Source organism: Hemiscyllium ocellatum, chromosome 10 (genome assembly GCF_020745735.1).
Source record: "Hemiscyllium ocellatum isolate sHemOce1 chromosome 10, sHemOce1.pat.X.cur, whole genome shotgun sequence".
Lineage (NCBI taxonomy): Eukaryota > Metazoa > Chordata > Chondrichthyes > Orectolobiformes > Hemiscylliidae > Hemiscyllium > Hemiscyllium ocellatum.
In genome coordinates this window covers 102,145,408-102,170,346 of record NC_083410.1, presented here as the reverse complement: position 1 = coordinate 102,170,346, position 24,939 = coordinate 102,145,408, and the positions used below count along the sequence as shown (strand labels likewise).

The 24,939-nt window shown below is 38.0% G+C and overlaps 1 protein-coding gene across 2 annotated transcripts in view; it reads left to right on the top strand.

Annotated features, from left to right (window-relative positions):
* gpcpd1 (glycerophosphocholine phosphodiesterase 1) overlaps positions 1-24,939 on the top strand; it is a 69,809-nt gene that overhangs the window by 20,206 nt on the left and 24,664 nt on the right. Inside the window, exons 4-9 of one of the 2 annotated variants that reach the window (XM_060831818.1) lie at positions 247-337; positions 1,161-1,245; positions 3,673-3,748; positions 8,052-8,093; positions 19,341-19,464; positions 24,526-24,769. In XM_060831818.1, coding sequence (XP_060687801.1) covers positions 247-337; positions 1,161-1,245; positions 3,673-3,748; positions 8,052-8,093; positions 19,341-19,464; positions 24,526-24,769 — 662 coding nt within the window. Of the gene's footprint in view, positions 1-246; positions 338-1,160; positions 1,246-3,672; positions 3,749-8,051; positions 8,094-19,340; positions 19,465-24,525; positions 24,770-24,939 lie in introns of those variants that run through there. The other variant, XM_060831819.1, reaches the window with a different exon arrangement.

The window sequence follows — 24,939 nt, the reverse complement described above, 5'->3', positions numbered from 1 at the left end:
TTGTATCTCTGTGGGTAGTCCGGATCTAGTGAAAATTTTGAGAACACTTCTATAATCCTTCAAAGTGTGATTAGTTTCACTTGACCAAACATAGCATAAGGCAGTCAATTGTACCTTGGCTATTGAGTTAAGCATCTAAGTTTACAATGAGTACTTATTACAAAATCTATATATTTGTTTATTTAACCTATTAATATTTTGTGTGCCTGACTACTGTTCAAGTTCTTTTTTCCCTTTGTACCTTAGGTGAAGTGTTTGCAGTATGTGGAAGTTCACCTGCACTTGGCAATTGGTATCCTCAGAAAGCAGTGCTTCTGGAACCAGATGAAAACGATAGGTAAATGAATGTGAGAGAGGATAAATTTTCGCTGGGTAAAACGGTCACATTTGTGGCATCCTTTTCTGAGAAAGGGCCACTAGACTCGAAACATTGACTCTAAATTCTCTCCCACGTCCTGCTGAGCTTCTCCAGCTCTTTGTTTCAGATTTGTGGCATGTCTAGTTGGAATTCAATTATTTAAATTTATTTAGTCTGCCACTTAACATGTATTTGTTTCTTGTCTTTTTTCCTCCTGTTTTTTCTTTCATCTTCTGAAGGTGATCAACAGAATCTATAGACTTGGTTTGCCTGTCAGTTTTTGCTGTGGATGTTTGGTTTCTTTCCTCATTTCAATAGAAAACATTTGGAGTTGAGATGAAAATCTCTGTTTCAAGAAATACCTTTAAGCAATGTTGAAAAGGGATTTGTTTGTTGGACAAGTGTTAGCACTCTAATTTTTGCCACTGGCCTTTGACAGTTAAAGAATAGTTCTGCTCAGTTCGTGTTAATTGGACTTTGACTCCAGGTTAGCTCTAATTCTGGGAGGCCAGTTCCCTCATGAAATTCTTTGACTTCTATATCTGGGCCAATTATGTCTGATCACCAACTTCTTTATTTGCTATTAGCTAGCGAGTAAATGTGTTTCACTGATAGCTTGGGCAATAGTTTTTTTTATCCATTTTATCTCCACCTTTGTATTCCCTTTTGGTTCACAGTGATCATTAACTGTTCTCATGTATTAAAGGTTCTAACTATTTCGTTTGTGACAGCCTCAAAATGAAACTAAAAATGGCCATCTTAATTGGATGTTTCTACAATTTTGCCATTTTTTTGTCTGCAGCCTAACGTGGAGGGCGAGTGTTTTTCTCCCTGGAGCCACCCTTGTCAAATATCGCTACTTCAAATGTTACGTCCTGGAGCCCAAGGTAAGACTTGTTTTCGGGACATGACTACATAATTTGTTTAATATTTAGGTTTTTGAGGATCCAGCTGTGGAATCTGGTGGATGAATTGCTTTCAGGTTCTTGTTTTATAAGCACATTTAGAATTTATTGACAAATGTACATTTATAAGAAAAATACAATGAAACGTGTTATACTAGGAGATGGATGCAGTCTGGCCTTTTTTCTTTCCCTTCTCCTGCAGAAAGGACAGCTGACTGTCCTGCTGATGTTTGTTGTCTTACACAAATGGGTGGTAATTCTACAGGGTAAGGGAGAGAAAATGGTAAAGAAAAGACACAACTTTTCTGGCTTAAAAATTTGTCTTCGTAAGAATTCTTAATCTCAGCTATATAATGGATGAATTTGTAATGTTAGCTGATATCTTGCTTCTTCTGGTTAAGGCTAAACTAAATCGTGGGTTAACTGGTTGAGGTAGAGTAGTGTGTTACTGTACGTTCCATTCTGTTCTGCGTCGGCACCTTCACTCTGAGTGCATGTTAATAAAGACTTTCCTGCAGTAAATGCATAGATTAGACCCATGTCCCTTTCCACCCTTCTGCATTATCTTTTAAATGCGTGTTTCTTAATGCTGGCTCACTTTAGCAGCAGTGAATAATCTGTTGCAGCTGATTACTTTTTTTTCAATTGGCAATTCATTAGCATCTTTGGAGGTTTATCATCATTAGATTCCTTTTTAACAAACAGCCTGCTGCAATTTTTTAAAATCTTAATAGGTTTCATTCTTAAGATTGAGTGGCTTCAGTTTTAACTTAACTGGACATCCTCAAATTTCATTAAAAATTAGGTATATTAAAAACTGAAAATTTAAATCAATTGCTATCCTAACCAAACTATATAATACAAATGAACTGAAATTGAAGAAAAGGAATTTTAAACTGTTTCAGTGTTGCCACTAGGATTTCTGGAAAGCATTTAATGGGTGTGTGGACTTCTTGTTTTAATTGATTGATTTTGTCTGGAAAGAGCATTTTGAGCCATATAACATCAAGGCATTGGCAATTATAGGTTTCTTGTTCATAATGGTGATTAAAAACTTGAACTGATTGTGAGATATCAGGGTTGGCTTGAGTTGAAACTTGTTTTTGAAATGGGCATTGATACTGGTGTACTAGGTCGACCTATTGGCAACACTGATTTTAATTTTACCTATTTTGTTCAGACAAAACTGAAATATCCCATTTTTTTAAAACAAATAAATTGTGTGTATGTGGCCATTTCAATTATTTTTTAAAATTATATTGGTCGTATTAACCATTGGATGCACAAACAGGCCATGATTCCTAAGTAAATGAAATAGATCTTTGTGTAATTTTTATCATTTTACCAAATTTATTTGTATTTAAAATTTGTAATGGACATAGTATTGCTTCAAGAAGAATACATACGATATTTAAGACTTGCTTATGTTAATTTTTTTCTTGTTTTTTTTTGTGCTCCTAGAATTTTCTAAGTTCTAACAAGGGGATGCTTTCATTTTTCAGTGCCAAACTGTAGTATCACGTACTTTGTCGAATATTGCTTTTTCCCCATTTCCCACACCTGTCATTATTTTTCTCCTTGCTAGCAAAACCAGAAATGGAGTTTTTATGCTGGGTCCCATGCATTTAAACTGTATTGAGTCTGCCCAGTTATTTCAGGCAGATGCTTAAGAGTTAGAGGGTGGGGATTTGTCTCATTGTTCTCTGCTGGAATGAAAGTTCTGATTCCCTATGCTATCTTGATCCTTAAAGTAACTTTATGAAGAGTACTATATTGTTATTTTAGCTATCATAATATTTCTGTAGTTCACCAATTTTTTTGATGTAATGGCAGAATAATTACTAGTAATGTTGAAGAATGAGTCTAAGCTGCAATTTGTAATTGTATGTATGCTGATTTACATAAATAACTAATCCATTTATTTCCTATGCAGGTCTTGCCGGGCTATGCACCTCCTGCAGACCTGGCAGCCTGTTTCTATGCATCTGCCAGTACAGCTGTTCTGTCAGACAGCCAGTTGGAAGCTCATGACAATAACCTGGCAATAGCAATCCTACCAACTTTTCTCTCCTCTGTAGGGAATTGATGGGACCTGTGACAGGAATGTTGAGATTGGAACTCTTCAGTAAGAAGTTCAAATCTGCATCTCTTGTGCGGTGTCACCTGTTGGTGCTCTGATATGCTGTTATTAAGATGTACTGTGGTTAACCCAGTTTAAATATTGGTTATTATCCTCAGTACTTGTAGCTTCATACAATCATGTTATTACATAAAAAGCACATTATGAAAAAATTGTAAACACTTTCCCAGAAGTGATTAAAACTTAACTCTTGTCCTCTGAGCTTGAATTTTCTTCTAGTCCTTTTGCATTATGATAAAGGGCTTTAATCTTTTTATCACTTGACTCAGAACCCTGCTGATCTTCGGCAAGTGCTAGTCAACAAGTGGGAGACTCATCCTCATCCACGATCATTTAATCCGTCGGGTATGTCACTACAGTGTATTGAGTTTCTGTTATCTGCCAGATTGGCAATAGCAGAGCTACATGTGATAAAATTAAGCATCTAACAATAATCATTTAATTTTCAATTTGAGATATATTACTTAACGCCAGTATTTGCTCCCACATTATATTTCTGACTTTTTATGAACCAAACATCTGACATGTTGGTCAGGAATATGATCAGTAGTACTTCTAAACAGTCGTGTATTCCTCCCTCACACCTTTGCATATTTGTATACCTTTATGGTTAATCTCTTGATCTGTGTTTGGGATGCTCTGAACTTAAGTTTCGTTCAGAGTTATCATTTAAAATATGTCACAGAAGCTGTTTTGCATCAAGGTTATTTTGTTGATTCTGCACAATGCTCTAGATTGACATAACTTTTCAAAACTTCGAAATCTATTTAGCATAAACTATTACATCAGCTAATTTAAAATTTATTTTTCCCTCTCTGTCTTCTGGCTGTCTTGGCACCATTCCTCATAAATGAGGTTGGACAGATGGTCGACAGTTTGCTGTCATACTGACCACAGGGATGTATAAACCTATGTACAGTGTAATCTGTTATTGTTTAAATCTTATTGATTACACAAGCACCTACATAACCACCTCTTTGGTGAAAAGCTGCTGCATTTTATTTGATACTCTTTTTGTATTTGGAGAGAGAGAGTTTGGGTGCTGATTTGCTTTTTCCCATGTTGAAGTATTAATCAGCTTTAATCCCTGGACCACCCAAAAATTTGAACATTTCCATTAGAATTTAAATGCCAGAGTGGTACCATTTTTATTACCAAAGCTGAATAAAGCTTTCTTAGAGAATGCTACAGTCGTAACATCAAAATTACAGTCTACTTCAAATTTATGTTGCTGCAATGCAAATCATGTATTTGTAGCAATTCGCATTGATAGACAATGTATTCCTGCACTGTTTTGACTGGACACGTATTTAAAATGTGCAATTGTATGTGGCTTTGGTGGGTTAAATACTTCACTATGCTGCATTTGCACTGATATTTGCATTTATGGAAACAATTAGTCTCTTTTTTTTAAACATGCATAAATCTTAGCTTGTATCATTGTTTGTTGACAATGTCATTGTTTGCCCCAGATAAATTTTTAAATTTATAAACATAAATTTATTTTACTATGAAATTTGTCCCAGTTGCAAGTAACTTTATTTTAAATAATCATGTCAAGAGTTGTTTTCTATTGAGTATTCTATACATGTAATTCTAAGTGGAGATTTAGATTTCTTCAGTACAATGTTTGTTTTTGTTTTGTAAGTATCCTTTAAAGTATTTTTCCACTTCTTGGCCCCTTGCTTGTGGTGAGCCTTTAGCTCCATTGCATCATTGAAACCAACTTGATAAGCTACAGGGAAGCATCCAGTCTTCTCATGGTTGAGTAAAAAAAGTTGCAGTATTGATATGCTAAGGAATGCAATGCGCCTTTCCTGCCTGACAGTCCAGAAAACAGCACAGTGCTGTTTCAGTGTGCAGCACCACAGCTGTGCTTTTCCCCTAAAAACCTGAAGCACATGAGCTGTTTCCCTGTGTGCTGCCGCTGAGTGTGCTATCTTGCACCTAATTTGCCATTAGTTTTTTTTAAGGTTTTCTTTAAGTACAGAAGAAGAAATCAATTAAAACATCTCAGACCTATAAATCGAGAGGAATTGATTGCAGGTGAGTACAATATTTAGAAGCAGGGTGTATAAACGCCAAAAAGTCACCAGCTGGACAGGCATACACCAGGTAATAGCAGGTTCTGAAGAAAAGTTTTTATGAAGATGCATACTGCACTAGATGCCCAGTTCTCCCAAGATGTCACTGCTGTAGTTGAGGCAGTAACATGTTTAGGTGCTTCAGGAAAATGGAGCACTTTGGGCCTGCCACAAGGTTTTCTGATATTGCTATAAGAAGGTAACTTTTCTACTCAAACCAGACTCCATTCAAGTTGTCGTCTGGAATTTGTGACTGATTCAATTTCTTAATTGAAGAAAAGTCACATTCCTCCCAGTACCTCATGAACCCGTTTTATCTTTTTATTGATATTAGCAATGCAGTTGACAAAAGTGTTCCTGTAGCATTGACACAATTGTCAATGTTGCAATTTTGTTAAAAGTGAAACTCAATCCTAGGATATTAGCCCTCTCTGTTGTGTTCTTGAATCAGTGACTCCTGCCACATCATCCTGGGTTCTGGTACTCCTGGAAAGATAGAATTCAGAATTCCTTTTTGTTTTACCTCCAGAATCTGTCTGATTGAAGCTGGTCTGTGGTTGCAAAGCAAACCCAGGACCAGTATATCCAATTGGGACCATAAAATTGCATTAGCTCATACTTCTCATGCAGCATAGCTTTGGCACTTTGTCCAAGTGTCCGAAAATGTAGTAAGTCCCATATTTTGCACCTACTGTAAAGGCAGTTAATAGCTTTGAATATCAAATGTCTGAAGTCTGTTGAATGGCACTTAACAAATATAGTCAATAAAAATGTTCTAGGAAAATGGCACTTGGCTTCTGGAGGCTCAATGTTTATATTAAACCTAACTGTTCATGAAGAAAATGTTTGTGATGAAGCTCTTCAATGATCCAAATTCTGATTGTGTACAGAGGTTCCCATGTTTCTATTTACCTATTCCTTCGTGTGCAGACTACTTGCTTTTGCAATGTTGGAGTAAGCCATAAAGTAGATTCAAATGAAAAAGGTGTTGCCATGCATGCACAAGAGTTCTGAAGGCCTTCTATCCAGATCCTAAAACTGGATATCCAAGAGCACAGGAAATAGGGAACTGGAGTTTAGCAAATGTTGCCGTACAGCACCATCTGTCCGGCAACATGTAAATTCCAGAATGTCAAGTTGCAGCACAGACAAGGCATTCAGCACATTAGACCAATACTGGTGTATGTCAAACATCCCCCTCTTCTCCTCTTATTTCATTGACATATTCTTACCCCCATGTTTATTGAGGCTCCCCATAAAGGCATCAGTAAAGTAAAGGCTGTGTAGAGTGGGTTAATTGTCAGCGCTCAAGTAATTTATTATTTGCAGTTTGTCATCAATGCTGTCTGTGGTTCTGGTGTAATCCCCATATAAAAATAAGGTTGATTAAAGGCTCATTCTAAAGCCCTCACTATTCAAGCAATTACCAGATTGATTGTCACATGTAACTACATCTGCAGTGAGGGTCATTTAAAATGCTAGAACTCATGCCTGGTCAGATATATCCAGATAATGCTATTGATAATGCTATTAAAGCAACTTGAATATTCTATCTGTTTAGTAGCTTCACGTTGGTTTCAAAATCAGTGGAGAGGCAAGGGACATAACTTTAAAAGTAAGTAACTGTTCCCAGTCCAAAACAAGTTAAACAATAGTGTAATGCAAACAGTTTCCATTACTCTTGCTGACATCTGTTAACAAAGACTCAGAGTACTAAAAGTGTGTTTTGGCTGGTCCCCTTTTTTTGCCAAGGGGCATGTTGTGAGGAAGTTTACTTTGAACAAAATCAGGTTCAAATCTGCTGAAGTAGTTGCAGAATGAAGAAGGGTACGGAAGAAGTCTGTAATTACATTACTGTGGCCAGTGGAGCAATTCTTATCCCATTTTGTAAAAGGAACGTTTACATTTCCCATGTTTTTGCTCTTATAGTGGCTGAAGTGGATTAGGTTCAAGATTGAGATGTCTTTTTGAATTGTAATAGAATTAAAATGGGGAGAGGGCAGAGAAGTGGTGTTCTGGACTTTATTTGATCAACCAAATATTGAACAGCATGCAGCTTTGGGAAGTTGTGAGCCCAGCCCTCCTATTTCTTGTGTTCTCAGTTGAAACCTTTATGTAATTGTAATGTTAATTTGATGTATTGCTCTGATATTTATTTTCCTTATCACTAATTGATGTAGCTAATTTTGTCCCCATCATTCTCCCTGAATTTCACTGGCTGGGGGTAATGAAAGACTCAAAGTACTTATTTTTTCCAGTTTTACAAATCTTGCTCACATTTTAAGGACTGGAAGTGGCCTTCAGTGCTCAGTATGCTGCCCTGTAAGGGTGTTGAATAAAGTTTTCAACTTTAATTTTGAAGATAGGTCTGTGATTACAAAGCACTTCAATGTTTATATACTTAGTTTTTAAAAAATGCCTTTATATTAGGAAAATTCCTTTTTCTTTTTAAAATGAATTTTATCCAACACTAAAACTGCCATACATTGTTTAATTTTAAACTGGGTAATGTCCCTACAGCAACAATTATTGACTTCTCCCAATGCTTTATTTTTCTGTTCTAGAAGGAGAGTGCATTCTGAATGATGGATACTTTGGAATCCACAGTAAGTGTGCTGCATTATTTTTATAATTGTGAAATGTTAATGTGTGAAGACAACATCAAATTCAAGAGCAGTTCCAAAGAGGAGTCATATTGGGCTTGAGAAATGAACATTTTTCTTTGCACTGATGGTACCAGGCCTGTTAAGTTTTTGCACAGCACAATTGTTTCCAGTTTCCAGCATCAGCAGTACTTTGTTTTTGTATACTGTAAAGTATAGAATCTTTTGCTTTACTTAAAAGTTGAATGAAGCATTATAAGTTCAGGAACATTATGCCATGTACTGCAGTGTGTATTTGACTAAAGTGAAACTCCAGTTCCCTATTTCCTGTGCTCTTGGATACCCAGTTTTCATAAGGCTAAAGTAGTAAACAGTGCCTCATGTAAGTCTGACTATGTGCGAAATGTGTAAATTGCAAATTGCTTCCAACTCACAAGGTCCCTAAATTGCATTACCTTTTTAAATCTAACCTTGATAGCTGAAGTGCGATAAATATTCTAGATAGAACACACCTATTAATAGAAGTGGATGTGATTTATTATTTGTACCAGTCAAACATCTGACATGCAGCACTTGGAAAGTCAGAACAAAGTGTGGATTTCAGATAAAGCTGAACCAGAGTGTGAAGATTCAGATCAGTATGTGTGCCCAGCACTTAGTCCCAACTCTTAATGTCATCCATTGTTGTTCTTGTGTTTCCATTAAAGTTTTTGTATCTAGCTTTATAATGGAATCTGCACCTGTAAAATCTGGTGTAAAATTATGGTGTGATACTCTCCTATTAATGATATGACATCTCCACTGTAGGAAAAAAACTTGCCTTCTGACCAATTTTGTGTGTGAATTCCAACATAAATGTCTAGTGACAAGGAAGCATACACAAACTGAGGTATTGAACATTAATGAGACTTTTTGCTGTGGGATTTTAAAACTTCTGCCTTTAAAGTTTGTGAGAAGATTTGTAGCTCGGGTGCTCGTTGTTGTGTTCTGTTCGCTGAGCTGGGAATTTGTGTTGCAGACGTTTCGTCCCCTGTCCTAGGTGACATCCTCAGTGCTTGGGAGCCTCCTGTGAAGCGCTTCTGTGATGTTTTCTGCGGTATTTGTAGTGGTTTGTCTCTGCCGCTTCCGGTTGTCAGTTCCAGCTGTCCGCTGCAGTGGCCGGTATATTGGGTCCAGATCGATGTGTTTGTTGATAGAATCTGTGGATGAGTGTCATGCCTCTAGGAATTCCCTGGCTGTTGTCTGTTTGGTTTATCCTATAATAGTAGTGTTGTCCCAGTCAAACTCATGTTGCCTGTCTTCTGCATGTATGGCTACTACTTCTGTGTTTAATTTATAGAAACCTTTAAACAAAAGTAAAGGATTCACTGACTCCAAGTGTAAGCTCACCACTTTTATATATTTTTCCAAATGTTTGAGTCTTTGAATAAACAGGTTGCTCGTGGTAGCACAAGTCAATCCAATCCAGTCTTCATTAAAAATAAACATGTGCAGCATGTATGAATGCACACAGTTCACTGGCTAGCAGTCTGAGCTGCAGACAGTTGTAGACCTGCCCTTAGTGATGTCAGCAAATTTATTACAGAGTGGATTTGAAACTTGGGCGACACTTTGTTTATCTCAACAACTTAATTGGCAGCCTTGTGACCAATAGACTTGCATCAGCTTCAGTAGATATAATTAGATTCATTACCAGCTAACCTTTCTTTAGCTTGTGCCATCAACATAGGGTGGATGATGATTTCTGATTATAAGTTACTGCAATTTTATGTTGCTGTTTTGGTGGTGTCGAAGGACAGACATTCCTAAACCTGTATTTCCCCATGCTATTATTTACTAAAGATTCATAATGATCTGGATATAGTCGCGATTCCCTGCGATGAACTGCTGTGAATTTATCACCTACCACTTTGGTAGAGTAGCAGACTTTAGCATCTATTCTATGCAGTATTGGTAAAATTGAGTATACTTTTGAGATGCTAATGTGATTGACAATCCAAATGTTACATTTCATAAAATTTCTGTGAATCATTCATCTGTGAATAGGTCGCTTTCTAGTTCCATTATTTTGATTTGGTATTAGTTGATGAGTGACATTTTGAATTATGATCGTTATAAATCATGCTTTTTTTTTTGTGTGTGCCTAGTACATTTATGCACACTTATTTTACATTTGACCAATATTAATTAAACCATGCACCTGTCAAACAAGTGGGCTTCTAATCCATTTATTCATATTTCATTACGTAGATGAAATTGCATTAATGCTAATTTCATATACATGAAAGAATATGGGTATTATAAATTTCTGGTCTGCTTAAGATATTTTGTCATGTCTTTACGATGTTTTTCAGTAAGTGGACTTGTGCCCCTCTGAGGAGGTTATCTTCCAAGTCCAAAATGTAGTTTAGACTAACTCAGTAATGAATCAATGACACACCTTGTTATATGAACAGAGTTATATTAGTCTTCGCATTTCTACTCCTGTTGCACTGCGGTATTTTAGTGCATCAGGGTCAGTTATGAATTTTTAAAGCTGTTGTATTTTATCAGTAAATGAATGTACAAAATATTGGTTATAGATTATCTCAGATTGATACAATTTCACCCAGTTCTGAAAAAGAGTCACTGGATCCAAAATGTTAACTCTGGTTTCTTTTCACAGATGCTGCCAGACTTGCTGAGCTTTTCCAGCAATGTCTGTTTTTGTTTCTGAACTGCTAGTTCAGTTCAGTGTTTCCCTCTAAGTCTTCCCTATTGTAGACCAGATTGCACCACCTCGTTCTCTGTTCATCTGACTAGTTTCTCCTCATGCTCAGTGGAGATTCAGAAATGCCGACTATGCGGTTGTTGCCGAGCAAATTTTAATGGCTGCTCAGCACTTGTAAGGTTAAATAATTTGCATACTCATTCCTCCTACCTTTTGTTCCAGTGATTGTGAAGTCAATTTTTAAACTTTGAAGCATCACTTTTAAAATCACAATGATACTTAAGTAATTCTCAAATCCGTTTTGTAGAAAAATGATCAGAAGTCCCAAAGTACACAAAAGAGTGATGGAAAAAAAAATCACGTGAGTGATAGAAAAGAAAGGTCATAGTGAGGAACAAAGAATAAAAGCAAGCTGAGAAAGAGGAAGATTTCTTTGCAGAAAAGTTTGATCTCACAGGGTGGATTCATCCTGATTATCAATAGCAAGCATCATTTTACTAGAGGCAGTTTGTCTGAATGGATTGTTAAGCCCAATCTCTCAGGTGGATTTCAACACAGAAGTGCACCGTACCTCCTCCACCTCTCTTCATCTGACCGAAAATAATCTGCTTTCTTTTGTAGGGGAGCTAGATGAGCACAGTGTATTTATCCTACTTGCCTCAATCGCTGTTTTATACTTGTGAATTCTTTGTCCCATGAATCTTTGTGCAAAGAAATTTCTCCTGATATCCTGGTTGTATTTATTATCAAATGACTTGTATTTATGCCATCTAATTCTACACATCACCGTCCAAAATATAAATTAAAGAATTAATTTAGTGTATGAATTGAAATGATTGACAAATGCTCAATTTAGCTGAAACATCATTTGACAATTCGGTTTATGAAAACCAAAAGCACTCTAAGTGATGCTTGTATGTGGTTACTTGGGCCTTTCTTTGAGCAAAAGACTTGAGCCAGAGCCAGACCACTTCTCCAAAGAGCATGTTGCTTATTGACCACACCACCATCATAGAAAAGTCTGAAAACAGCAACAGAAGGTATCACCTTAATTTTTTTTTTAAGTATTACAACTAAAATGCAAAGAGACAATGTCTCACTGAAGTGTCTTCTGATCTTTATTGGCCGTTGACCATTGCTTCATGATTTCAGCTGTAGGTCCATAGTGGCAATATCTTTATGATGTAATGACTCCATGTGGGAGGGGAATAATAATCTCAGCGACAAGCTGCATCATACATGGAGGAGCAAGGATGTCGCACAGTGGCTAAGTGGTTAGCATTGCAACCTCACAGTGCCAGGAACCTGGATTCCATTCCAGCCTCTGATAGCTATCTGTGTGGAGTTGGCATATTCTCCCTGTATCTGCGTGGGTTTCCTTTGGGTTCTCTGGTTTTCTCCCACAATCCAATGATGTGCAGGTTTGGTGCACTGGCTGTGCTAAATTGCCCATAGTGTTCAGGGATATGCGAGTTAGATGTATTAGTCAGGGGTAAATATAGGGTAGGGGGAATGGGTCTAGGTGGGTTACTCTTCGGTGAGTCGGTGTGGACTTGTTAGGCCGAAGGGCCTGTTTCCACACTGTAGGGATTCTAAACTAAAAGCAGTGTGATCTGGTGACAATTGCCATTTGTCATTTCAATAGTCATGGCAGGACAAATGGAGGAAGATGTTGCCAGTGGCGAGACTTCATTAAGGGTGTAGGTGTTGTCACCCCTCAGACAAGTTTCAGCAAAGTCTGTTAAGTTTTTAACAAACATGTTATGAAGTTCATCAAAGGCTAGAAAGTAAACCAGGAGTTCTGAACATTCAAATATGAGAATTAAGAACAGGTGTAGTCTATTCAGCCTTTTAAGCCTGCTCCATCATTTAGTAGGGTTATGGCTGTTTTGTTTGTCTTCGACATTCCACTTTCCCTTCTATCCCTGACAAACAGTGATTTTGTGAAGCAAGATAATCAGTGTACTTCATAGAGATTCTCCCCCAACTGCCTTTAGAAGTCTAGCAAAATTGCCATCATGCACCTCTCCGATTAAGATGGTTAATGCATCTTTGAATTTATTAGCTAGCATAGTTTTAACCATTATTTAAGCCTTACGCTCAACATGCTTTCAGCTGAAACTTTTCAGTTTTACTTATCAAATCTTACAGGATGTAAAATAAGTGGGCAGACACATGGAATTAAAGTAGTCATTAAAATATTGAAAAATGTGTAATTCCTTGTAATGAGGAATTTGACACTCAACAAAGACAAAATAACTCTTCTTAGGCCATTGGGGCTATTTAGAGTACACATGGACGCTAGATTCCATTGTATCTATTTCAGCAAGATAAAATTTTGAACTATTTTTGCATAAAAACTATAAACATAAGGTGCTGTTCTCTAATTTCAGTTTCTGGGAAACTATATGCAACTTCTCTACATACATATAAATGCACAAGATCACTCTGAGGAAAAAAAGTCAGAATTTCCACATTTGGGCGGCACGGTGGCACAGTGGTTAGCACTGCTGCCTCACAGCACCTGAGACCCGGGTTCAGTTCCCGACTCAGGTGACTGACTGTGTGGAGTTTGCACGTTCTCCCCGTGTCTGCGTGGGTTTCCTCCGGGTGCTCCGGTTTCCTCCCACAGTCCAAAGATGTGCGGGTCAGGTGAATTGGCCATGCTAAATTGCCCGTAGTGTTAGGTAAGGGGTAAATGTAGGGGTATGGGTGGGTTTCGCTTCGGCGGGTCGGTGTGGACTTGTTGGGCCGAAGGGCCTGTTTCCACACTGTAAGTCTAATCTAAGTCTAATCTAATGTGTACACACTGCGGAGTTACTGTCCATTGCAGAGAAGGAATGATTTCAAATGCTGACAGTTTCACTGTCATTATTAGCACAAAATCAGACTCATGGTCTACTATACATTCTTGAGTTGTTTATTTCTCCCACAGAATTATTGAACCTGGGTCTTCAATCTTGAAGTTGTAAAGATCGCTGTTCAATTATTGTGACCCCTTTCTCGAACCTTTGATTAATTTTGGTCTTGACAATACTGCTTGTGCCCGAAACATCGATTCTCCTGCTCCTTGGATGCTGCCTGGCTTGCTGTGTTTTTCCAGCACCACACTTTTCAACTCTGGTACTCCAGCATCTGCAGTCCTCACTTTCTCCTAGTTGATCTTAACCTAATACTTAATTGAGAACATGCATTACTTTTTGTAGGTGTTCTTATCGGAATGATTAGTGTTTCTTGCTCATGTATGTATCACCATCTCCTTATGGGTCAATTGCTGATTGTAGCTAAGGTGTGTGGGTTTCTCTCTTCTGTAAAAATGAATTGTGCTTTGGGTTATTTTGTATTTGGTTGCCTCTCTCATTTAACTGTATTTGCATATCTGAGAGTGGGATCTTTTTAAAATGTGGCACAAACAATGCAAATCTGCAATATCCTTCTCAATTATCTATTGCTGATGAAGAAATGCAATACATCGCTATCTCTGGTACCACTCTCTGCATGTGTAATTAAAAAATTGGAGTTTATTGTAAGTATCTGACTTGATGCTTGTTTTGTAATTGTCACTGGGTAATCAAAATCTTTCATGCATGTTAACTTCTGTTCACAGACTTATTTGTTGCAATCAACTTTAATTCTCATCTTTCAGTGAAACAACTTGTAACCCACTGTTCAATTTTCTTTGGAGTAGTTTTGTGGTTCATAATCTTTGGCCAACTCTTGAATGTCATTTTTATCCATGTGAACAATAGCATTAGATCCTTTAGCCACCTCATTTGCACTGGTTCATTTCCACATTTTAGGCAAAAGTGAGGACTGCAGATGCTGGAGATCAGAACCTAGATTAGAGTGGTGCTGGAAGAGGACAGCAGGTCAGGCAGCATCTGAGGAGCAGGAAAATCAACGTTTCGGGCAAAAGCCCTTCAGCCCTCCCTGATGAAAGGGCTATTGCCCGAAACGTGGATTTTCCTGCTCCTTGGATGCTGCCTGACCTGTGCTTTTCTGGCACCACTCTAATATAGACTCTCGTTTCCACATTTTGTCTGGCTCTGCTGGTGTATGATGTGAAAAAAGAAACATCTGAGCAAATCACTAACTAGAAAGAGTGTTCTGAAGAGGCAATTTCTAAGTTTCTCCAACAGGTTTTTCCAGTCCAAATTTTGAAGATAAATAATGTATTTATAAATCATCTTTATCATAAAGACATAGAAAGAAGTGCCTTATAGCTAGTTAAGTATGTTTTGAAGCATAGTGACAGAGGTGAAGTAATGAAATGTGGTAGTAATACGTACAGGGTCCAATAAACAGCAATATTAGCTAAGATTCTAGGAGGAACACTTATTCTCATCCTAAAGAATCTTTTATGTCCATCTGTGTAGCTGTGATCTCTTTCTACCTGAAAGGTAGTGCTCATATTGACATAGCAAACCTTGCATATTCCACTGAAGTGCCTGGATAGATATGCTGAAGTCTCAGGAGTGAAGTTTGAATGTGTAATTGGTGGGATGGGCTTCACGTGAACCACGCTCATCCCAAGGTCCTGATGAATCAAATATTTATGGCTATCGTGATGGCTTCAAATTAATGTAGGATTGGAAGAGGGAAAAATAGGCTTCGAAAGCAAGAGGATTGGCAGAATTACAGCACAGTTACTTGGATAAATTTACCCAGCGTGAACAAGCATAGAAAAACAGCAGTGAATAGGGTCAAAACAGGGAGTGGTATAAAAGTCTAAGTTAATAGCTTGTGACTTTATTACCTATAGTATTTGGAACAAAATAAATGAGTTAGCTGTACAAGTACAGGTTAATGGATATGACTCTAAAACCCTACAGAAAACACGATTACAAGTAAGTCCAAGATGGGAACTGTATATTCAACAGTATGTGACTTTCTAAAAAGACAACTGAAACACAAGAGTAGTAGGATAACTCTGTTGGTATAAGATGGAATAAATGTGATAGTAAGAAATCATCTTGAATTAGGTGTAGAGTATATTGGTGGCAGTTAAGAAATAAAAAGAGAAAGACGACGCTGGTAGGAGTAGTCTATAGACTCTCTGATAGTAGCTGTATGGTAGAATAAAAGTCAGTTGATAACGAAATCATGGTATGTACTTGGGGTATCATAAAATCCCTACAGTGTGGAAGCAGACTATTCAGCCCATTCAGTCCTCACTGATGCTGTGAAGGGCATCCCACCAAAACCCACCCCATTCCTGTAACCCTGCATTTCTCATGGCTAATCCACCTAGCCTGCACATCCTGGACATTATGGGCAATTCAATATTGCCAATCTGCCTAACCTGCGGGGAGAAGAAAAACAGAGCACCCAGAGAAAACCCAAACAGTCATGGGGCAAATATGTGGACTGCACACAGTCACCCAAAGCTAGAATCGAACCTCAAACCCTGGCTCTCAGAGACAACAGTGCTATACATTGAGCCATCATGCTGTCCACATTATTAGGGTAGTTTCCTAAAACATGTTGTGGATCTGGTGATGTGTAATGACGTAGGTTTAATACTGATGACAGAATAAAAGATTCCTTTGAAAACAGTGACTGTAACATGGTGGAATTTAGCATTCCATTTGAGAGGAAAGTCTGGAATTAAGAGTCTAATAATGACCACAAAGCTGCTGCTGTTTGTGAGGAAAACCCATCCGGTTTTCCAGCCTTTAAGGAGGGAGACGTACTGTCTTTACCTGGTCTGATCTCCATGTGACTCCAGTTGGACAGCAATGTGGTTGACTCTTAACTGCCCTCTAGGCAATTGGGGATGAAGGGTAAATGCTACCTTAGCTAGGCATGCCCAAATTAAAAAAAAATGGTGCTAAGCTTAAATAAGAATGATTGATTGATTACAGAGGAATGAGGGTAGAACTGGCTGAAATGGACTGGGGAAGCAGTTTAGCAGTAAAGACTTTTGAGGAATAATGGTAGACATTTTAAGAAAATAAAGATGTATTCCTGTAAAGTAGGATTCCAGGAAGGGAATAAGCCAACTATGGTTAACCAGAGAACTTAAACATAAGGTCAAATTGGAAGAAATACAGTATGTCAATAAATTAGTAAGCTAGAGGATTACAAAAGTTGCAAACATTCAACAAAAGCTGACTTTTAAAAAAAAACAAGAGGGAGAAAATAAACTGAGGGTAAATTTGTAAGTGATATCAAGATGTACAATGAGCTTTTTTCGTTATTTGGGGGTGGGAGAGGTGGTGGACAAAACAATAATTGGTGAACCAACAACTGGCAGAGGAGTTGTATAAATACTTTGGATCAGTCTTCACAGTAGAAAGCACTAGTATCTCAAAATTACTAAATATTCAAGGGCAAAAGGAGAAAAGGAAATAAGTACGAAAACTATCACTGGAGATAAAAATGCAAGGGAGTAATCTGGCTAAAGATCAATAAGGCCCTGGACGTAATGGTAGCATTAAAAGACATAGCTACAGAGATGATGGATGTCCTGGTAGTAAGCTTCCAGGGATTCCTAGATTTCAATCCCCAGACGATTGGAAATCTGCAAGTGGTAACAGCTGTTTTTTACGAAACGGACAAATATCTGGTTGGTGTGGACCGAAGGGTCTGTTTTCATGCTGTACATCTCTATGACTCTAGAATGAAATGTAACTACAGGCTTTTTGGATTAACTTCTTCCATTGGGAAACGTTAAAGCCTTTTAGAAAAGATGTCATAGCAGAGTGTTTCAAAATGCATTATGTGATCAAGCAGTCAGCATGAAGGAGACATCATGCTTGACAAATCAGCTAGAATTGTTGGAAGAAGTAAAAAGAAAGAAAGATAGATGAAAGGCTGTGATGCATTTGAATTCTTAGTGTCTAATAAGGTACCAGACGTTAGCTACTAAACTAGTTAAGAGCTCATGGTGTTCGAAGTGGTATTCAAGTGTGGATCAAGAATTGACTAATTAATAGAAGGCAGAGTTAGGTAATGGGGCATTTTCAGAATGGCAGCCTGTAACTAGAGGTGTGCTGTAGGGACAGGGGCCACGATTATTTACTATATACTTATGACTTAGGTGTGCAATAACCAGGTTTGTGGATGCCCAGACATAGCTGAAAAGGCAAGTGATGTGGATAACTTGAAACTATTGATAATTTCAGTGAGTGAGCAGAACCTTGGCAAGTGGAATATGATGTGGGGAAATGTAAGGTTATGCACTTTGGCAAGAGTAATAGAGGAGCTGAATATTAATTTAGTAGACTGCAGGAAGCTATAGAACGCAGGGGTTTGCAAATCTTTGTCCATGAATCACAAAAGGCTACTATCTAAGTCCACCAGTTCAAGAGAAGGCAAATAGAATGATGGCCTTTAAGTCAAAATGAATGGAATATGAAAGTAAGGATGTTTTGGTTACACCACCCAAGGCACTAGTTAGAAGATAGCTAAAGTACTTTGGGCCTCTTGTCCAAGGAAAGATATATTGGCATTGATGGCTGTCCAGAGAAGGTTCGCTACACTGTTACCAGGTTTAGAGAGATTGTACTTGTCGAGATAGAGAAAGAGAGATGACTTTATTGAAACATGCACAGTTTTTAGAAGCCGTGACAGATTTAGGTGCAGAAAGGTTGTTTTCCCTTGTGGGAGAGTTTGAAACTGGAAGACACAATCTCAGAACATTTTAAATGTTCTGATAGTGGATGAGTCTTGAAATTCTTTACTGCGGAGGGTTGTTGAGGCTCAAACATTGATTATATTTAAAGTTGAGACCTTTTTTTAAAAAATCTGTATGGCAACTATAAAGGTCATGGGGAAAAGGCAGCAGAGTTGAGGCTTACCGGATTAGCCATGATCTCATTGAGTGGCAAAGGAAATTCAATGGGCTGAATGGCCTACTTGCACTCTTGTGTCTTATGGTCTTAAAATTGAGAGATTACTGTTGAACTAAGTGGACAGAATTAAGATGTTCAGACCCTTCTATGTCATTGATTCACTAGCTTTTTCTCTTGTTACTTTCATAAGCTGAGCCTGCTAGAGTTTTTAATCAGTGACCCAGATCACTGTATTTCTTTTGATTAGTGGTGCAGATCACCAGGTGAACAATTCCACAGAGGATATATGGTGAACGAGACCAATAATATCCTTCACGAGAAGACTTACAATTTGGATGATGACTTGGTCTGCTGTTATTGCTTTCAACTGCTTTCTTGAATATTTTTGTCCTTCGTACATTTGTCGTTTAGATTAATTGAAGTATTTTACCGTTTTTTTTAATGAAGGTGGTGCTGAATAGAACACTTTTTAACATTTTAGAATGTAACTAATTGTGAAGATACCAACACAAATCTAATTTCAATCATTTGATACTTAAATCATTTACTGTGCTATCACCGGTATATATTGCTATGTAATAATCTGATATAACTGAAATGTAATGCTGTTTGGAAAATGGGATGTAGTCTGTGAAATGTGATAGTTAGCTTTTCAAAGTTTGAAAAATATATGCCAATTTGTGGAGCAGTTTATAGGATATCTCTTGATGCTTGTAAACTAAGTAATTTAATTTGTGATTACAGATGGCGTTGAGAAGTTAGAGTCTGGGTGGTTAACTTGCCAAAGTGAAATTCGGTTGAGGTTGCATTATTCTGAGAAACCTCCAGTTTCCATATCTAAGAAGAAGTTCAAGAAGTCCAGGTTTAGGTAAACCACTTAAAATGTATCATTGTTCCTTTAAGACTGTTCAGAACATAAATCTTGTCTTCCTTGTTAAGAAGTGAAATTTCTAACTACTGTACATTATCAAGTTGAGATGATTAGATAGAATGCGATTCACATTATTAATTTGTCAATATATTCTGTCCAGATTTGCATGCTTATTGTTTGGTTTTCCAATGTCTTACTGATGTTAGTGTAATTTTTTTTGTAAGCTGTACAAAATAACTGAATTGTGAGGATGTTTTAACTTTGTGTTGACCCCAGGAGAGCTTGCATCACAGTAGTAAAACTGCAAAAACCATTATAATGGTCATGGGAACGATTCCCCTTGTCCTTTTAGTAATGTCATAGCTTTGCTAACTGTCAATGAAACCAGGTTTGTTTGATATCCTTATTGAAAATCAGCCTCAAACTTAACCTTGGTACTCCACTTTGCATTGTGTAGTCTTTTGACTCTAAGATGCCATTCACCATTACTCTTTTGAAACAGTTTCTTCTGTTAAAGCTATTTTGAACTATATTTCCTTGTGCCAATGATATAAAAACAAATGCCATTGCCTGTGTGCAGACCTACTGCAAGATTAACTTTAATTTTTGGATCTTGAATTGTCACCTAGATATCTGAGCATGATTTGAGCTAATCCAGTATCTTTCCTTTGTGACATTGAAGTGAATATGGAAGAAAATAGGGCCGTTATCAAAACTTCTTCTCAATGAAGTTTGTAACAATCCTGAGTATAGGGTAAATGTGAGCAATTTTACTTCTGTGTTTAGTGTTAAGGAATGTCTTCAAAGGAGGGAAAAACTATTGAGACATACAGGGAGGTCATTACAAAACCTAGACTCTGAGCAATAATCGTGGAACAATTGAGGTTAGAGTGAAACATGAATCTTGGGATTTCCTAGCTGATCAAGAAATAGGAAAGCCAGTGTAGGATTTTTGAAACCAGGGTAAAATTGCTTAAATTATTTCAAACCTAGCAACAGGATTCATTCTGATCAGCAAGAACAGATATGATATGGGAACTTCGGATTTATGTATAACTGAGTTTGTGGTTGCTTCGCATTCGCACAATACAGTGTTGGAGGCAGCCCAAGATTACATTAGATTAGTCAAGTCCAAGAGTAACAAAAACATGGCATGAGACCTCCACACCAAGTGAACTGAGGAGGGCACAGAAGCGATGTTACAGAGGTAGCAATAATCTTACAGCAGGCACTGGGTTGATTGGTCTGGTTCAGGCTCAGGCAATGGCTAGGAAGACTGTTTTGAGTTCATGACTAGGGAGCAGTTTGTGTTGGGGATTAAAAGCTGTGATTCCTGTCTGCCAACTACATAATTACAGGAAACTTCTGTTCATCCATTGCTGGTTGTTAAAAATGCAGAGTGTTTTTCTTTGGGAAGCTGCAGTTGAGTGGAAAGTAAGCAGAATTCACACAACTGACTGCTGTGGTCTGTACAGTTCTGGCATTTAGAGCATAAGAGACAATTAAAATACTCAGATTAAAAAAGCAAAGTCACCATAGTACTAGCAGACCATAGTCTGCTCTGTCAGTGGAGTTGACTGCTGGTGATTTAACCTGAGAGTTCCCACCTCTCAAGTGAGTGGAGAGAAGGAGAGTCATTCATGGTAACTTCACACAAATAATCACAACCAATCCAGAGATGGGTAATAACAACTCTGAACAGATTGATTTTAGGAAAAAGACCATGCCAGCGATTTCATTTGAATATTGGAAAGCACAAATCTTATCATGGTATAAGTTATATAGATGTGATACGGCTGAGAATTTTGATAAGGAGAATCTGACTTTTTGATGCTCCTTCCAGACTCCTGCCGCACAAGAAAAGTTGAAGCCCCATTACCACCACTATCAAGCGTGAAATTGATTTCTCATTACTTTCCCCATCCTCTATAAGGGAAAAAAAAATGTTCTATCAGTAAATAAAAAGAGGCTGTGTCCCAAGAAAGACGAGATATCCTATAGGTTGAAGTATAGACACCGAACATTACACTACTTGTGAAGGAGGGATGTTCTTAAACTTAGTTTCTGTTTTTGACTAATAGCTGGCTAACGCTTAGTTAATAGAATTACATATTCCATGCACTCTACAAGAGAGATATACATCAGACCAGTGAATTAATACACCATGCAATCAAAGCTGTTCAGTTTGGTTTTTGTTTTAAATAAACTCTCTTTTGCATAGTGGATTCTTTTTCCTCTCAAGTTTAGTTTATATCAATAGGAAACCTGATGATGGCAACCCCAGTCTGTTATATAATAATTGTATAGACTGGGCAGTATTACAGTGCCAGCTAAAATCAAACACAACTGCAGATGCTGCAAGTCTGAATCAAAAACAGAATTTGTTGGATAAATCAGCAGGTCTGGCAGCATCAGTGGAGCGAAAGCAGAGTTAAAGTTTTTGGGTCCAGTGACCTGTCGAGTTTCTCTAGCAAATTCTGTTTGTTACTCTGCTACCTGATGTAATTACCGGGCAAATACAATACCAAACTGAAATCTAGCTTGATAATTTTTTTGGGATTTTAACACGGTGGTTTTTGAATGACACACACAAATACACAGACCTATATACACCAGTTTAAAGATTTAGAAATACCAGTTGAAATGCAGTCCCATTCATCGCAAATGCAGTGCTCCCATCAAAAAGAATTCCCTCTGTTTTGACCTCTAAAAGGCCTGAAGTAACTATGGTTTCAATTCCCCCTACTCCGGTTCTTGGGGGTGAATTTGAATTTTTCAGCTTCAGTTTACTCCTTCAGGGTTGTGATCAAAGATGTCTGATCTGAAATTCATAAACGGAAATGCTGAAATTGAGGTAATTTTGTTCAAACAATCTAAGCCAACTTCTTTGAGGCCCAATTGATGAAGCAATACATGTGACTTTAGCGAAGACTTCTGCAAAAACTGTCAAACTGAAACCCAAAAACATCTTGTAAGCTTTGGATATTTCCCCTAATCAAAGGGAAAAAAAATCTGATTTCCTAAACTGAAGGTCTAGTGCACAACTATTTGTTTGCTCGTAAACACACTCCCAATGAAAGTAATACATCATTACACACTGGCCACATGTTCTCATTGTTTTTTTTAAAGTATTCCCATTTCTACAGAAATACTTAAACATAAGGACTTGGCAGATACGGATTGTGGGGAAATAGATGGTGACATCTTGAAAAATGTCAATGCTACAGGAGGATATGCTGAATGCCTTGAAACACATAAAATTAGATAAGTCCCCAGGACCTGATCAGGTGTATTCTAGAACTCTGCTGGAAGCGAGGAAAGTGATTGCTGGGCCTTGCTGAGATATTAGTATCATCAATAGTCAAGGGTGAGGTGCTGGAAGACTGGAGGTTGGCAAATGTGCTCCCACTATTTAAGAATGGTGGTAAGGGAAAACTAGGGAACTATAGACCGGTGAGCCTGACATCGGTGATGGGCAAGTTGTTGGAGGGAATCTAGAGGGACAGGATTTGCATGTATTTGGATAGACGAGGAATGATTTGGGGTAGTCAACATGGCTTTGTGCATGGGAAATCCTGTCTCACTAACTTGATTGAGTTTTTTGAACAAGTAACAAAGAGGATTGATGAGGGCAGAACGAAGGACATGATCTGTCTGGACTTGAGTAAGGCATTCGACAAGTTTCCTCATGGTAGACTGGTCAACAAGGTTAGATCACATGGAATAGAGCGAGAACTCACCATTTGGATACAGAACTCGCTCAAAGATAGAAGACAGAGGGTGGTGGCGGAGGGTTGTCTTGCAACCAGAGGCCTGTGACCAGTGGTGTGGCACAAGGATCGGTGATGGGTCCAATGCTTTTCGTCATTTATATAAATGATTTGGATGTGAACGTAGGTGGTATTAGTTAGTAAGTGTAGCGGACAGCAAAGACGGTTACCTCCGCGTACAATGGGATCTTGATCAGATGGGCTAATGAGCCAAGTAGTGGCAGGGGAGTTTAATTTAGATAAATGCGATGTGCTGTATTTCGGAAAGACAAATCAGAGCAGGACTGTTGCTGAGCAAAGAGACCTTGGAGTGCAGGTTCGTAGTTCCTTGAAAGTGGGGTCTCAAGTAGATAGGATAGTAAAGAAGGTATTTAGTATGCTTACCTTTATTGGTCAGAGCATTGAATATAGGAGTTAGGAAGTCATGTTGCGGCTATACAGGACTTTGGTTAGGCCACTTTTGGAATATTGCATGCAAGTTTGGCCTATCTCTTATCGGAAGGATGCTGTCAAACTTGAAAGGGTTCAAAATAAATTTACAAGGATGTTGCCAGGCTTGGAGGATTTAAGCTATAGGGAGAGGCTCAAGAGGCTGGTGGTGTTTTCCCTGGACCGTCGGAGACTGTGGGGTGATTGTAACAGTGGTTTATCGAATCATGACTGGCATGGATAGGATAAATAGACAGGGTCTATTCCCTGGGTTGGAGAGTCCATAACTAGAAGGTGTAGGTTTAGGGTCAGAGGGGAAAGATTTAAAAGGGACCTAAGAGGTGGTGTGTGTATGGAATGAGCTGCCACAGGAGGTGATGGAGGCTGGTACAATTACAACAATTAAAAGGAATTTGGATGGAAACAGTAATAGGAAGAGTTTGGAGGGATATGGGCCAAGTGCTGGCAAGTAGGACTAGATTAGGCTGGGATATCTGGTCAGCAAGGACAAGTTGGACTGAAGGGTCTGTTTCCATGCTGTGCATCTCTATGATTCTGTTAAACATGTTCATGTTACAGACTAAAGCCCATATGCCATGAGCTCAAATCTTGTCTAAGATAAATGATGTTAGTGAATGTCATTAAGTCTACAATAATCTTAGAACTTCTTGGATTAGCCAGTTGATAGATTGGCCGTGCAAACCAATATGTGGAGGCTAGTTAGTCTTGTTTTAAAAGATAACTTTTTTTTTCCCAACTTTTAAGACCAAAATGATAGATTGTTTGATACGAAGTGAATATAAGATGAATATCCTGCAGTTTTTAAATTTGAATTCTTTAATGCCCATGCTATTTAAAGGGTAAAGCTGACATTGGAGGGTTTTGAAGAGGAGGAGGAAGATGATGACAAACTGCTGACTACCTCTACCTCTGTGCCGAAAATGCCCAATACTTTAGAAATCTCCTTAATCAGCGACAATGGATACAAATCACGTCATTCACAGCCAGAGTGTGGATATGCCTTAGACCCTAATCAGTGGACAGAGTATAGCATTCAAACAATGGAGCCAGATAACCTCGAACTAATTTTTGACTTCTTTGAGGTATGACTTTTGTTCTTAATTATTTTCTATTAAAATAGCTTGTTTATAAGGTGATGTGGCAATACTTGCCCATGATCTGCTTATGATTTGAAGTTTGGGTAGAAAGAAAGAATTCATAATCTATCTTTCATATTGGAAAGATAATTGCTGTATTATTTGAAAACATTGTT